This window comes from Planococcus citri, chromosome 3 (genome assembly GCF_950023065.1).
Source record: "Planococcus citri chromosome 3, ihPlaCitr1.1, whole genome shotgun sequence".
Lineage (NCBI taxonomy): Eukaryota > Metazoa > Arthropoda > Insecta > Hemiptera > Pseudococcidae > Planococcus > Planococcus citri.
The window spans coordinates 39,217,957-39,233,419 of NC_088679.1; the positions used below are offsets into that span (position 1 = coordinate 39,217,957).

The 15,463-nt window shown below is 31.2% G+C and overlaps 1 protein-coding gene and 1 long non-coding RNA gene across 2 annotated transcripts in view; one reads left to right on the top strand and one right to left on the bottom strand.

Moving 5' to 3' along the window:
* Positions 1-15,463, bottom strand: part of LOC135838439 (uncharacterized) — a 220,964-nt gene that overhangs the window by 168,100 nt on the left and 37,401 nt on the right. The window contains exon 2 of the long non-coding RNA XR_010557411.1: positions 13,081-13,143. This is a non-coding gene — a long non-coding RNA (uncharacterized LOC135838439). The remainder of the gene's footprint in view (positions 1-13,080; positions 13,144-15,463) is intronic.
* LOC135838436 (lachesin-like) overlaps positions 1-15,463 on the top strand; it is a 38,556-nt gene that overhangs the window by 7,434 nt on the left and 15,659 nt on the right. Inside the window, exons 3-6 of the mRNA XM_065354069.1 lie at positions 3,659-3,765; positions 4,620-4,805; positions 10,489-10,678; positions 11,225-11,353. Of these exons, the coding sequence (XP_065210141.1) occupies positions 3,659-3,765; positions 4,620-4,805; positions 10,489-10,678; positions 11,225-11,353 (612 nt within the window). The remainder of the gene's footprint in view (positions 1-3,658; positions 3,766-4,619; positions 4,806-10,488; positions 10,679-11,224; positions 11,354-15,463) is intronic.

Below are 15,463 nucleotides of genomic sequence, written 5' to 3' on the forward strand. Positions count from 1 at the left end.
AAGGTAAAAGCGGAAGTACCTATTCTAGAGAAGAAATTCCGCCTTAAAAATTTGGAATGAAGGGGGAGGGGGGATTAAAAAATAGAAAAAGAACACTCGCACTTCTCATAACATTTTTCAATTCGTATGGTGTCGATTTTCCAGAATAAGGAGGCCTCCTCCTACTATTGGAACAACAACGCAATATGTTTCTGTATCTTCCCATTTTTTTGAAAATCAAGGGCTAGGGTTTCAAACATCTGTAAGATTTAAGACGTAGATGTAAAGTTGGGATTTTCAAATAACTATGTAAGGCTTCGTTTTATTAAGAAGAGATTTCAAATATATGGCACTTAGTTATTACCTATGGACTATGGAAATTTTGTTTTGAAACAAATTGACCTAAGCGAGACGCGGGAAACACTTTAGAAAATTTGTGCATCGGAATATAACAGTGTTTTTTATGTGAGAAGTGTATTTTTTAGCTTCAAAATTTCAGAATTGGATTTGGATGATGGTTTTTTGTAGAAATTTCAAATTTGAAAAAAAGTAAACCTGTCTGAGCGAAACGAGGACAAAATCTATTGAAAATTCGTGTTTCAAAATTAAGTTCTTACTTGATTTTTCACGTAAAATTTTTTTCAGTCAATTTTCTTCAATTTTTTTTATTGTTTTTTAAAAGTGAAAATTGAGATTTTTAGGCAAACGAAGAGCCTTGCAAAAAATAAAGAATAGAAATGAAAATAACATAGCACAAAATTTCCTATTTAGTGAAGTCTAATCGTACTTTTTATAAGCGGTTTGCTTTTCGAGATATTTTTTCTTGAAGTTTAGGACGTCAACTTTCATTTTCATAATTATCACAAATATCTTGAAAATTGAACCGTTTAGAAAAAGATGTAACTGGACTTTGCTCGCAGAAAATTCCTTGCTCCAAATTTTTTTTTCTTAGGACCTTTTGTTGGAACGAAAATTTGATTTTTTTTTAGGGAGGATGAGTTTTGGACGAAAACAACTGATGTTGTCTAATAACGTACGAGTGTCAAGTACATACCTAATTATTTTTTTTCAGCAAAAAACCAACTAGATTTCACGGTAAGAAATTTCGCAGTCCATGGTTTAACTTGCATTCATTTTTTTCGAAGGACCCTCTATTCGCCAAAAACCGATTTTTTTGAACGAATAAAAGATCCAACGAGAAAAATGAATGAAGATCAATTTAGAGACCATAAAATTCTCTTCGAGCATCCATTTTTTCTTCGAAAAATAGCTTATGTAGTTTTCAAGATATTTGAGACAGAACATTTAGTCTCAGCTATTAAACTCGCAAAAAAAAAGGGGTACTCACAATTATACTTAGACTCTATGGGCAGAAAATTTTACCTCCAACAATTTTATTTTTATCCATTCATTTTTATTGGAGTATGCATTTGTTAGCATTGCATCGTTATTCAAAAAAATGGGACAAAACGTTCGATCAAAAAATTGGTTTTACAAAAAAATTCACACGTTGAGATTTTTTAATTATTTTTTTGTGATCAGAATGAAAAATCCTACCAAAATCACACATTAAATTTCAAATAACGTTTCTTATGTAGACACATGATATAATCACTCTATGTTAGTCCAATAGAAATGCCATTTCTTTCGTACATTATTTTTTTCACCGTTTCTTCAAAAATTAAAAAAAAATGAATTACATTTTACAAACATACCTACATCGGTCAGCAAAGGTAGATAAAAGATCACACACTTTTATAGCTTCCTTGCTTTTTGAGCCAATTTCCATTAAAAATGCTGATAATCATACGAGATGCAATTTTTTGCAATTTTGTAACACTTTTTTTGGATTACAAAAAAGAAACCCAATTCAAAAAATTTCAATGATGATTTTTTTAAAAACATGATTAATTCGTTCTCAATAGACCCTTGTACCTACATACATGTCACTCTTTTTTTTTCAACTTTTGTAACCGATTTGAGAGAAAAATAGAATTTTTATGCTACATAAATAATTTTAATATTTCATACCATTCTGATATTTTGAAAACTGATAGATCGTAATATAGGTCTAAAAAAAAACAGCAATTCAGACGAAAAACAAAAAAATTAGATAATATGTATGTACCTTTAGAGCAACCGAGCACTTTTATCAGAACTTTTAACATTTCGTTTGATAATATAAACCATCTGATTTCGATAACTACATGAAAATGTCATTTACAAATTTTCCAAGAATAAGCACAACATACTCGTAGGTAGAAATAAGAGAAGGTGCTGAAAAAAAATGTACATATTTATATTGAAGAAAAAAAACTTTTCCCTCGCAAAACCTAAGAAAAAAGGTGTATATGCGATAATACGTGATGTCTCATTGATATTCCAGGAAGTATTCGCATCATTGGTATATTTCTCTTGCAACGACGACGATTTGAGGAGAAGAAAGTTCTATATTTAGAAGACTTTGTCGAATTGATTTTCTTTTGAAAACTTTTATAATAATTTACTACACACTCGTGTGATTCTAAGCTCTATCCGAGTATGTAAGAAAAAAAAAACTACACCAAAGTTATTTCCATTCAAACAAAAGTGAGCCGCATGTAAAGCAGAAAAAAAAGTACTGAGAAAAGTTATACATATGTTCTGGAATGTGTTTCGTTTAAAATTAGTATGAATGTTTTGCTTGAAAAATAAGGCAATGTGTTTCTATTTCTTTTTACCATACATTTTCGCACTATCACCATTTTCACAGTTTACTTCTTTGACGTGACAATATATTTTTCAGTTTATGTTTCCAGTGAAAAGTTTCTGTTGTTTTAATAGAATTTATTAAAACCAAAATAATACGATGAAAAAAAAAACATCTTTGGAACAAATTCCACTTATGTCGTTTCTGCAAAATATAAGGATGAAAATTTTATTAGAGGTCGTATATTTTCCAAGTTGGATTTAAAATAAGCACCGCACGTGTGAAATGGACGATTGTATATTTGTTCTTCCCTTTCTCAAATGGATGTTGCTTTTAATTCATTCGAAATAAGAAATTTGAAATAAAAAAGACTTAAAATAAGCTATTATTTGTTTTTGAACACTTTTAACAAGTAAAACGTGTAAGTTTTTGTGGAAAATTTTTAAATGAATTCTTTTGAAGGGAGAAAAAGTAAAAGGTTCGTTTCTGTTACAAACGTTTAACATTACGCAAACATGAGTTTAACTAAGGCCTAACAACAATGGTAACAACCCGACTGAGCAGTGAGCATCCCACTTTAATGATGATGAACTATATAACTGGCTGCCATCTAACAACGCGTATTAACCTCTGCACCCCATTGTGGTTTCATATCATGAGATCTTGATTAATAGCTTTAAAATTCATCTTAAGTATGTACATTTAGTAGCTTTTCTTTTCCTCTTTTGCTTCTTTTTTTTTAGGTTTTAAATACAAATTAACCGCGAAAGAATAAGGCAGTAAAATAAACAGCAATGTCTGTAAAAAATGCGGAGATATTTATTAACTAAGTATTTGAAAATTGACTTTTAGGGGAAAAAAGATAAATTAAACCCACTCGAAATGTTTTTTCTTGTTGAATAAGCATTATTTTTCTAGCCACCAATTAGGTATACCTACACTTACCTGAACTCGCTAATAATTTATCAATACAAATAATTATGTTTACAGGATTAAATCAACCGCCAGATTTTATTCAACCTATCGCCAATCAAACTGTACCATTGGGGAGAGATGCTACATTCACTTGCTTAGTTTTAAACCTCGGCGGATACAGGGTAAGCGAAAATTTTTTCCCTCAAGTTAACGTCTCTTGGTTGCGAATGGAATTTCATTCGGGATTACCAACTTTTATCAAAGTTTTAATTTTTATTTAATACCGAGAAGTTCTTTTTTACTCGTAAACTAGCACAAACCAATTGTAAAGAATGACTTTTTTCATTAAAAACGACTGCAGTTTATTATTCAAAACATTCATCATGTAATGCCTTTACTAGGTAACTCAACTTTCCAACACAATGTAACAAAAAGTTCAAATGAAGATGCTACTCGTGTTTTCAATTCAGTCGCAAGGATTTTGATCAAATAGTAGATTAATTTTTCACGTTTAGTAACCTACTTACTTTAAAGATGGAAGTATTTCCATCAAAAAATTATGAAATTCTTAAGCGCAGAATTGCTCGGCCATGTCATGGAAAATTTACACCAATAATTTGGTTCTAAAAAAAAAAACAAAAAAAAACAACAACAACTCAGAAGCAAGAAAATGAGTTTAATAAATTGATAAACAGAAGGTAATTTTGAGAAACACACGAAGAATAAAATCGTATTCGCGATAAATTTTTACTTATGACAATTCTCCTTCTGTTTTGCTTTTTTCTTTTCTTATAACAAAACCGCAATTTAATTCGTTTATCGTCTCAGTATCACGTGTACAATTCACTAAAAAATTAATCACGTCTTCTTTTTAAAGGTTCCATAAAAGTATGAATAAATTACAAGCAATCTGAAAAGCTCGTAAAAAAGTACATTGTCGTCAATTAGAAATGAAAAAATTACCCCCAATGGGTTTCTTTTGTGAAAGCTGCTTTTTATCAATGCGACTGCTTAAAACTTTCGTCATACATTTCAGATTGGCTGGGTGAAAACAGATTCTAAAGCTATACAAGCAATACATGATCACGTAATTACACATAATCCAAGAGTTTGGGTATCGAATAACGATCAATCAACTTGGAATCTTCATATAAAGAACGTTCAAGAAGAAGATAGAGGTCAATATATGTGTCAAATTAATACCGATCCGATGAAAAGTCAGGTAATTTTATTTCGTGTTTTTTTTTTCTTTAATTTTCGTGCAAGCGAAAAGTGTAGGCACGGATACGACAGAGTATTTTTAGATATTTTGTATGGGTAATTCGAATTATTTTACATTACACCAAAAAACAAAAACGTTACGTTTTCTCAGTTCAAATTTTAAAAAGGCTCGTAGGAGCCCTTGGAAGGAGGTATGGACCCTCAAACAGAAGATATTTTAGAAAAAATCGAGGTTTTTTCGCTCCTGTCGTGTGTTGACCTGTTTTGGGGAAAACAGCTCAGTCCCAAATGAAAGTATTTGAGATTTTGCATCGATCTATGCTATTGTTGTCAAAATTCAAGACCACTTTTAGGGTTCTACTGAGCGATTGAAAATTTGCAAATCGTCCATTTTTGGGTAAATTCGTGTTTTGAAAATTTCTTCTTTACACAAATAGGTACATATTTCGCATTAATTATAAATGCTAAAATACCTATTGAAAGATACCCTACCATTCCTGAACTGGGGAAATATTTTGGAACACCGCGGTGCCAATTTTTTATTCATTATTGTCAACTTCAAAAAATAAAAAAAAATTGTAAGTTTTTGGCCATTTTTTCCATTTTGACTTAATAACTTCTATAATTCATAAAACATGCCAGCCATGTTTTTTTCAGCTTAAAAAAATGAAGAAGCACGTGTGAAAAAAATCGTTCTTAATTAGGTACCTACTCGTAATTTCATTGAATAAAATAGTATTTTTTGAAGTTTTCTCGGAAATCATAATTTTTTGCAGGATTTGTTTTTAAAAATTTTACATTTTACAATTTACATTTTAACTAAATCTCAACAATGAATTTTTTTTTTCAATTTAAATTCACAACTTTCATCGTCCCCTTCCAGTAAAAAAAACTAACCAGATTAGATTTAAATCTATGTCATTCTCTCTGTTAACTCGCTTTACCTTCTCAACTCGAAAATACGTATACCCTCATTAAAATATTATCATTTAATTATTCAATAAATTCGCTTACTTAAGCCTAAGTTTTGGTTTAGCTCTCAACACTCAAGTATAGGAAATGTTCATCCGTACAATATCTAACTATTATCGTTTTAACCCGATACCTACACAGATATAATAGAATTTTGAAGTACATTTGAACAAACTGGGTCCAAGTGGTCAGTGATTGGTAATTTATGAACGAAATGCAAACGATGCCGGGGTACGTTAGATTGGCTTTCAACTTTTCATGCATAAGAATTTACTTCGCGACTAGTACAGGCTATAGGTACCCCATTTGAATCAATACAGTATAGAAAGCATTGGAAAGGTAGGTAGATGTTGGGTAATCATACGTATACCTATTTTTTTAATTAAACGATAGTAACGCATTTTCATCTTGCAAATAATATTTTGATACAGAGATTTGAAAACAGACGAAAAACCGCGATTATTTTTATGGATGAGCAAGCATTCAGATGGCTCAAAAAATACCACTTCGAGTAGGTGTTGAGGATACTCTCGAAAGTGATAGAGTTGAAAATTAAAAATTTTAGACAGTCTTGAAGGAACGTCATCTTTCACTACAACAACATTATTTTTATTTATATCGATCGTCGACTTTGGGCTATATTGGCAAGATAATTATCAAAACAAAACACATTTTATGAAAATGAAGCAAAAGAAAAAATATTTACCCAAGGTATCAAAAATCAAACAACAAGATGTGTACATCTTATCATCCGACATCTCGTTCATTTTAAATTGATTTTATCAATATTTGCGTTATTTATTATATTTTGCTAGTTTAATGTGAGGGAGGAGGTTGAAAAAAACTCATAATTGGACTGCTCAGTGTTGTTCTACTCGCCATTTTGTAGGTATATTTTTTGCGAACCAACTGGGAAAATTTTAACATTCGATGAAGCATAGTAATTATATTTAAAAGATGGGATCTCAATTCCACCTACACAGGTATTTCTTCATTTTTATTAGGTAGGATATGTTCGATTATTTTTAGTCAATTTTCAGATTTCATATCAGTTTAACCATCTTTTATCATTGAAATTATTTCTGAATTACAATAGATAGATATACTTATATAGGTAGGTACCTACTACCTACATAGGACCAAAGCAGAAATTTGATGTCAAGCAAAGATATAGGAATTAAAAGCCCACACTTTTTACTCCTGCAGCACACCTTTTTTCTTGAAAGAGAGAGAGAAAGGGACAAAAAAAAGGTAGGTATAAAGGAAGGAGAAGAAAATGTAAAAATTTCAAACTAATTTCAGCTCGTTTTCCTTAAAACATCGCCTAATGATATAATTTCACCTCTTCTTCCCGAATTTGGTAAAAATATATGTAAATTTACAGAAAAGAAAGTCCGAAATCGATCGACTTATTGAATTAAAGCCACGAAATCCATTCGACAAAACTGATTACCCTTGATAATGTACGTAAATAAAAAGGAATCAGCAATAGATGACAAAAAAGCTTTCAGTTCGTTTCGTTTGAAATGTATATTTACATTAAGAGCATAGACTTTTTCTTTCTTCTAGAGATGAAAAAATGTAAAGAAAAATTTTACCATTTTAATTCAATTATTGACATCATTCGATGGAATACATTACAATGAACCGATAAATAAGACGAAAGAAGAATGAAAATAAATTTTGCGCTAAGAATAAAGTCATCTTTTATTATTATAGGTGAATCAATGTACCATGCAATTTCTTATATTTTTTCAGTTTTGTTTTTCTTTATTTTTTTTTCGAGATTCATTTCTTGAGAAAAAAAATAAGTAGGTAGGTAGGTAGGTGAAGGTACTTGAAAATGAATTGTTACATGACACTATAGACCTAAATTTTATCCCATTCCGAAGTTCTTACAGGCCTTGTTTTTCACGACACTCACTCAACAAATTTTGTTTTCCAATATTTATAAAATTAATTCAATTCACCCGTCATTGCCTTATTGTATTGACCTATCTTTAAATGTTAATTGTTTGAAATAATCTAATTAAAATTTTTTTGCTGAGCGAAACTAAGAGTCATCGAGTCTTTTCTACACAGCCTTTTTGGCTTATCTGTTTTCGATTGAGGCTCAAAGGTGTTGTTAATAGAAAAGGGTTCGCTCAAATTTCTATCAAAAAATAAAGTTAGTCTGGTGGACTTGTTTCAATAGCGTTAAATTAATTTGGAAGTTACATTGCATTTAGCATCGAACTCGATGTAATGTTTCAAAATTTTATTAAATATTCCTTTAGATAGAATAGTTCAATCAAACATCAGTCAAGAACTTCTAACCTAAGTACTTGAAAAAAAATCCAGGTACACGCGTACTTCATCAATAAGCAAAGAAAATTTTAGATAACAATTCCATTGATCATCTTTCGCAGTACAAAATTTGAAAATGAATTCCACAGCATCGTAAATATTACAACCTACAGGCTATATATCTACTTGCCTTTGTTGACATTTTCAGCTACAGTAATTTTCTCTCTTCATAAAGTTTAGTATCAAAAACGCAAAACTGATAATGCATAAGGAAAATTTTTACGACAACCTTAACAAAAAAAAATCTTTTATTTTGGTCGATCCGAGAGTTATAGCAATAATTTAGTAATAACAATAAATTAACTCGCATTTTTATAACCAAGCGAGCAAAATGCTACAGGAGAAATCGTGATAACTAAAATACGCAAGAACCTTTTAGTGTTCTGAGGAATTTTTTTTTCACGCCAGAAGAGAACTCGAAATCAGAGGTGAAATGAGAAAAAAAGAGTGGAAAAGAAAGTAAAAGACGGTGAGAATTCATTGATTTGTGATGGCGTGTTCTGGCAAGATAAAATAATGGAGAAAGCAATGAAGAAAAATGTCTCCTTTTTCGACCGAGCTTCAGCTATTATAAGGAAAGAATAATGAGGTAAATCGGGGGAGAATTCGCGGTTAGTTGGATTTAAATAATATATCGTATAATTTCATTTCTCCAAAAATATCAAAAAGGCTGAAATAAGGTGTTTGAAAAAGATGCATTTCGTACCTACCTACACGGTATTACGAGTGGGTAGGTATATAGCTATAGAGATTTTTTTCATCTGTGTGGATAGAAATATTGAAAACGAGTCATTTTCAACTCATATTCGATGGGGTAAACATATTTATTCGCGAGTTTTTATAACTTTGTAACTTTTTCCTACGTGTTTCTTTTACTTATACTTACGTATACCCACAAAAGGTACACTTGATATGAAAGCAAGAATCGCAACGTACCTACTTGAAAGTTGTAACACAACATGAAATATCCTGGGATACTGAACATTGAAGTTCCACTGAATATACGAGACATTTTTTTCGACGATGATCATTGCCTACGTTTTGTCCGTTTCACATTATAACCTTTGAAAAATTATATGTTTTGAGAGAGCGAAGAGGGCTATAGTAAAAACTGTCCTTATTCACAGGCCTCTGTTTTTTAAAATTTTCTCAATAGGTATTCCAAATTAGTTTTTGAGCAGTTTTTCTAGAATTAAAAAAATCAACCATGATTCAATTTCTGGGGCTTTTAAATTCTTTTAGTTAATTTTGAGGAATCCCCTTCATTTTTTACTTTTTTGTACATTGATACTAAATTTTGAGGGGGTGGGGGCCATTTTTTGTGAAATTGCAATAGATTTTTTTAAAATAGTACCTAAGTAAAGGGGAGGTTGAGAACAAAAAAGTCCAAAGATTTCGACAGAATTTAGAGGAGACGTTAATTTTGAGTTGAAAATTACTAGAAAAAAATTGATTTCACAGGTGCGCCCAGAAGCGAAGAAGTAAATCTTCAAAGAAGGGACATTTTCAAAATGAATTGTTCTAACAGGGAGTAGGTACTTATTTGAGATTTTGCTCAAAGTAGTCCACTGCCATGCCATCAAAATCCAAGACCACTTTTAGAGTTCTAATAAGTGGTTGAAAATTCGAAAATCGCTCATTTTTAGGTACCTAAGTGCTTAAAATCGTGTTTTGAAAATATTTTCTTCTCGAATATTACCCATTGTCAAAACATCAAAACATAAAGTTTCCGAAACTGGAAGAACATTTTGAATACAAGGAAAGGGGGAGGGGTTCAATTTTTGGTCGTTATTGTCAATTTTAAAAACTTGAAAAAAGTTAGTAAGGTCTTGGCTATTTTTCTCGAGTTTTTGAAATTGGCATTAGTGGCCAAGAAATTAAGCCCGCCGTTTTCAAAAATATTCTTCCAGTTCCGGAAATGATATCATTCGTGTTTTGGCATAAGTAAGTACCTAATACGCATAATATTCAAGATGAAAATATTTTCAAAACACGAATCTACCCAAAAATAAGCAATTTGCAAATTTTCAATCGCTCAGTACTCAGTAGAACCCTAAAAGTGGTCTTGAATTTTGATAGCAATAGGCAAAGTCAATGTAGAATTTCGAATACTATCTTTTGTAAGAGGATCGTTTTTTCTAGAACAGGTTGATTGAGAACTAGAGCGAAAAAACTACGATTTCGGAAATTTATCTTTTCTGAGAGCGTATATATTTTCTTTACCGGGTTGAAAAGACTGAAATATGCTGAATCAGCCTATAATATTTCATCACCGAATACTAATTTCAGTAGCAAAATATTTTGAAACATCATACGAGTAGACAACGTATCCTTAACAGTTGTATTTTCATTTTGATTGGTTATAGATCGGTTACTTAGACGTGGTGATTCCTCCCGATATAGTATACGAAGAAACTTCCAGTGATATGATGGTACCAGAGGGTGGATCAGTCAAACTGGTTTGCAAAGCTAGAGGTTACCCTAAGCCACATATAACGTGGCGTCGCGAAGATAATGAGGAAATAATAAAAAAAGAGGCAGGAGCAAAAGAAAGAGGTAAGTCACGGTCATTTTAATTCATTATTAGGGAAATTTCAACTAAGTATACCTAGGTACCTACCTACTTTGAACTAAAAAATTTCATACACCAAGTTCTTAATATCTCATTTTTTTCATTCACATATATTCAATATTCATAAAAATGACGTTCAAAATCAACGCAGTATTTTTTTTAAAATTTATCAAAATTCTGATGACAATGTTATACGTAAAATGTACGTAAACCACGTATCTAGGTATGCATAAAATCCCAAATTATTACATCGTGAATTTCAGTACATTTGATTGAAAGTCTTCTCAGAATTTCGAGCCATATGTGAATGCAAAACAAAAGGATATAGGTTTCCTCTAACCATGTTAGTGTAGTAATACGGTCACAGTAATGAGACCGAAACCTTTTGTAATTTGAACGTGAGCTAAAAGTAAACTTCCTCTGCGTATAGATATTTGCCTACTAAAACTGCAACTTTCATCATATCTATTATTTCGAATATTAAATCGGAAATATTAAAAAAATCACCTCCGATATTTTTTTTCCAACAGTAAACATTCACGAAGGCGAAGTGTTGAAGTTGGTGCGATTGAGTCGAACAGAAATGGGAGCTTATCTTTGTATAGCATCAAACGGAATACCACCATCAGTTAGCAAAAGGATTACAATCAGCGTCCACTGTAAGTAAAAATCTTTTGCTTTTCCTATCGAAGAAACCCTTTTTCATTTATTCTTTATCAGACTTTTCTAGTTTTACATTCGAGATTGTTTTAGTAATTTTTCTTACCCTTTGTGTGTTTGCTTTTTCTCCTTTTTTTTTGTTTTAATACTTACATTTTATTCTTGATTACATTCGACGTAATTAAGTTAATGAATGTGTGCTGTGGACTTTAATACCAAAAAAATGACTTTTCGAATTCCGATAGTTCTCGTTTTCATGATAAAATCGCTGAATAAAACTCCCTTATACCCCTGATGTGCCTATAATAATGGTATCAAAAATTTTAACTTAAGTAGGTAGGTATAATCTACCAATCACGTAGGTGTTACATTTTCAGAACAATATAGAGAAATAATCTATCTAGAGAATTTTGAAAACGCGATAGAGTTAAAAAAATACCAAACACGACCAATTTCATTAAGTACGTAAAAAATGAGCAATTAATTTAACATATCCAAAATTACATCGCTTAAAATACACATTGAATGCGGTAAAATTGAATAATTCGTATGTATAAGTAATAGATTAAACGCCTTAAACTTGCGAATTAAACGGCGAAAAGGAATTTCAAATCGTATGATTGCGGTTTCGAGAGGAAAGTTTTGCAGATTACGTGAGAAAAATATATGACATAATTAGAATCCAAATATCACGCGTGGTTACTCCGTATTTAAGGAAGGTCGACAAGGACACGCCGAGTACCAATCAAAACTTGAAACCTCGCGAATTTGAAAATACTATACGAACCAGGCTTGCGGTATTTTTATCTCTTAAAAGTATACTCGTCAACCTAGCTAACTATAATTATACTTTTATCGCAATTTCCAGCACAAGATACCTACCTAGCCGAAAATTTCCTGACTCGATTTTTTTCAGCCATTAAAAACATTTCGAAAAAAAAAGTTATAATATAGCATTATTGCACCTTTAATTTACAATGCGGTATTAAGAAATTGTACAATAAATCACTGCAGAACAACTTATTAAATGATAACTTTGGCCCGAAAAAAAATTCCTCGCGAAAATTCGCTCTCGCCAAAAAAAAAGTAGAGAAAAAAACGAAGAAAGAAAAAAAGCCCGCTGATAGGAGACTAACGAATATTTACTGCTGTGGTTACGTTCGTCATAGAAAAATATTAAAAGAAAAATTAAAATCTGTTTTTGCGTCACTAAGGATTTACCGTAATAAAAGATAATTAGGATAAAATGGATAAAGAAATTCCAAGTTTTCTCATTATTTATGCAAATAATGACATAAATTACATTTCTTCTTCATTTTACGCGTCCAAATTAAAAATTAAGCGTGGTATTTAATCTTAATTTTTTGGATCGTAAACCTGATGCCTTAATGAAAAAGAAGCGTGAAATTTTTTCGCCTTATTAAAAAAATGACTAGCGAATTATGCTAATTTTAAATATTTTTACCGGCTAATAAAGGATTAAGTGGGGTTGCGTTAATTTTTATGTTCAACAAATGTGATCAAAAGTTTATACTCACATTTAACGCATTAATAATACCAAAGGGAAATTGATCAAAAAAGTACCTGTTAACTAGGAGAAAGAAAAAATTACTGTTTTGGGATTATAATCTTTCCTCAACTGTATCGCCAGAATTTCTAATCTTTATGAAATTTAAGAGAACCTCAAACAAAATTCACAGCAATAAGAACCTAGTAATGTACTTACCTACATGGATCTATTCAACAATCGGACGAGATTCTTCATCTTCATTCTTCGATCTAGAGTGACCTGAAATTGAAAAAAAAAAATCATTTCATCAATATGAAGATTTTCTTATTTTTGGACTCCTAAAAATAGGTAAAACGTAATTGCAAATAAGCTTTTATCAATAAAAACCGATACAAATAATAACCGCAATTTAAATCTAAATTTCGTCAAAATTAATGTGAATGAAAGAGTGCTCCTTTGGAAATTTATTTACATATAGATCTTGATTTAACTCATTTTTTATACTGAATCAAGGAGAATCATGAGGTACCTTTCAAAAAATTTTCAGTAGTGCAATCATAAAGTACGGGATCTAACAAGGATCTGAAAAATTGAAGATGAATATTTTAGCGAAAAAAAATCAAATGACCGCTTCATATTCACAGTAGAGAAACTTCACTATAACGAGGTAATTTTTTACAAAAAGAGTGAAGGTAAAGAAATAAAAATCTGAAATTGGTTTACATTTCAAAGTCGACCTCCCAATCGGTTTCCACAATCTTTCAGCCGATCTAGAGACTCCAAAACAAGTTGAAAATTCAATCCTGTTATAAGTTCAACATCGAATTCTGCTGTGACGGGTTTAAAAGTCCTGCTACCTTCGTCGAACATTAAACATTCAACTGCCAAAGTTGATTAAAACAACTTCTAGGGCGGTTCGAAATTTCTGGAGAAAATTTAAGTTTTGGTGGAGGCTTCGTATCAGCTCGGGATATTTTTTTCAATTTCAAAAATTTACCAACAGTGGAAAAATCAACTTTGTCAGCTCAAAATTTGGTTCTGAGGTCTGACTGACATGTTTTTTTAGTGAGTTAAATTTCAGCTCAAAAATTGGCCAGTTGTAAAAAGTCCCTAATTGTCAGAAAAATTACGTTTTGGTCATCGTTTCAATCACAATTACGATTCGAGGCCCCATTTCAATGCCAATATGGGGAATAGAGGTCTACATTTTTCAAGGAAACTAGATGGAAGTTTCAAAAAATAAGATTGGGCAACCGAATATCTGAGAATCTTTCATTTTAAAAAGTAATATATTTTGAATTATCATCGCTTTTTTAGACATATGTAGTTTCAAGATGAACGAAAAAAGTGTAGGTATTTGTGGCACCAAATTTTAAAAAATGACAAATAACGTAAAATTCTGTAAACAAAAGCGATTGGACAGCTGGCAAGCTAAAAATGTACATTTATAAAGCCTGAGTTTTGTCATATTTTCACTGCCATAGCGTTTTGAGACTTTTTCGACACCTATGAGAAAAAGTTTTTTAATTTTTACAGAGGCTAAATTTTTGAAAAGGTGCACTTTTTGCATTTAAGCTAATGGAAAATTCAAATCAACTGGGCTGCTGAATTTTTTTTTGATGGCTACCCTATGAGTAATGATGCTTTAGGTAGTGACCAAGAGTTCCCTTTTTTTAAAAATGAAAATGTGTTGCCTGAGTTCGTAATTTTCATCACTGCAGACAAAGCAAGTGTTTTTTAAAGTTTGAAGTCTCCACTGATACTTCAGTCAAACAAGTGGTAACCACTTGAAAATGAGTCACCACTGGTAACCATTGGTAAATACCACTGATACTTGTCGAAAATACCAATGGTACCAATGGTAATTACCATTGGCATTTTTCCGCATGGGATCTCATAACCTAATCATAAAACCTCAGAATTTATTCTCCCCCCCCAAAAAAATATACATTTTTTTTTCACATGAATGTTTCACCATAATATTATTTTTAAAATTAATCGAATATATTGTACGAAAACATAAGTAGAAACGTAGGTTTTACTTTTGAAAAGCAATCGGAAGTAAGCAGAGAACACGACTCGTCGACAAAATAGTTCCAATAATAAGTATTAGGTATACTTAATTCTTTGCGAAAATTTGATACAATTTTGAATATAGCGAAACTCGTCGAAGCATTGAAATAGTGAAAAACTATGAAAGAATAAATTCGACGAATCGTGACGAGAAAAAAAAAGGATAACCTTACTCGCAAGTAAAATGAAAATTCCTCATCTGTTCAACTGAAAAATTAACTTACATTCGAGTAAATGTAAATAAAGCGATTCGATTACGTTAATACTTGTAATTGTCTACTAAAGAAACAAAATTGGTATTTTAACTGTTTTGACGAAAGCTTTAGGGAGAACTTAACAAATTGCGGATAAAAGGAAAAATTTCTACGAAACTCTATTACATAAGGTTTGTGCGATACGCGACAGCGCGGCATTTTATCGCACTTTATTTACAATTCATTAACTAGCGAAACTGTCTTTTTAACTAAAGCGTAAAATGATAGGTATCTTATATACAGAGCCCTGGTACATGTGTATTTCAATTTTC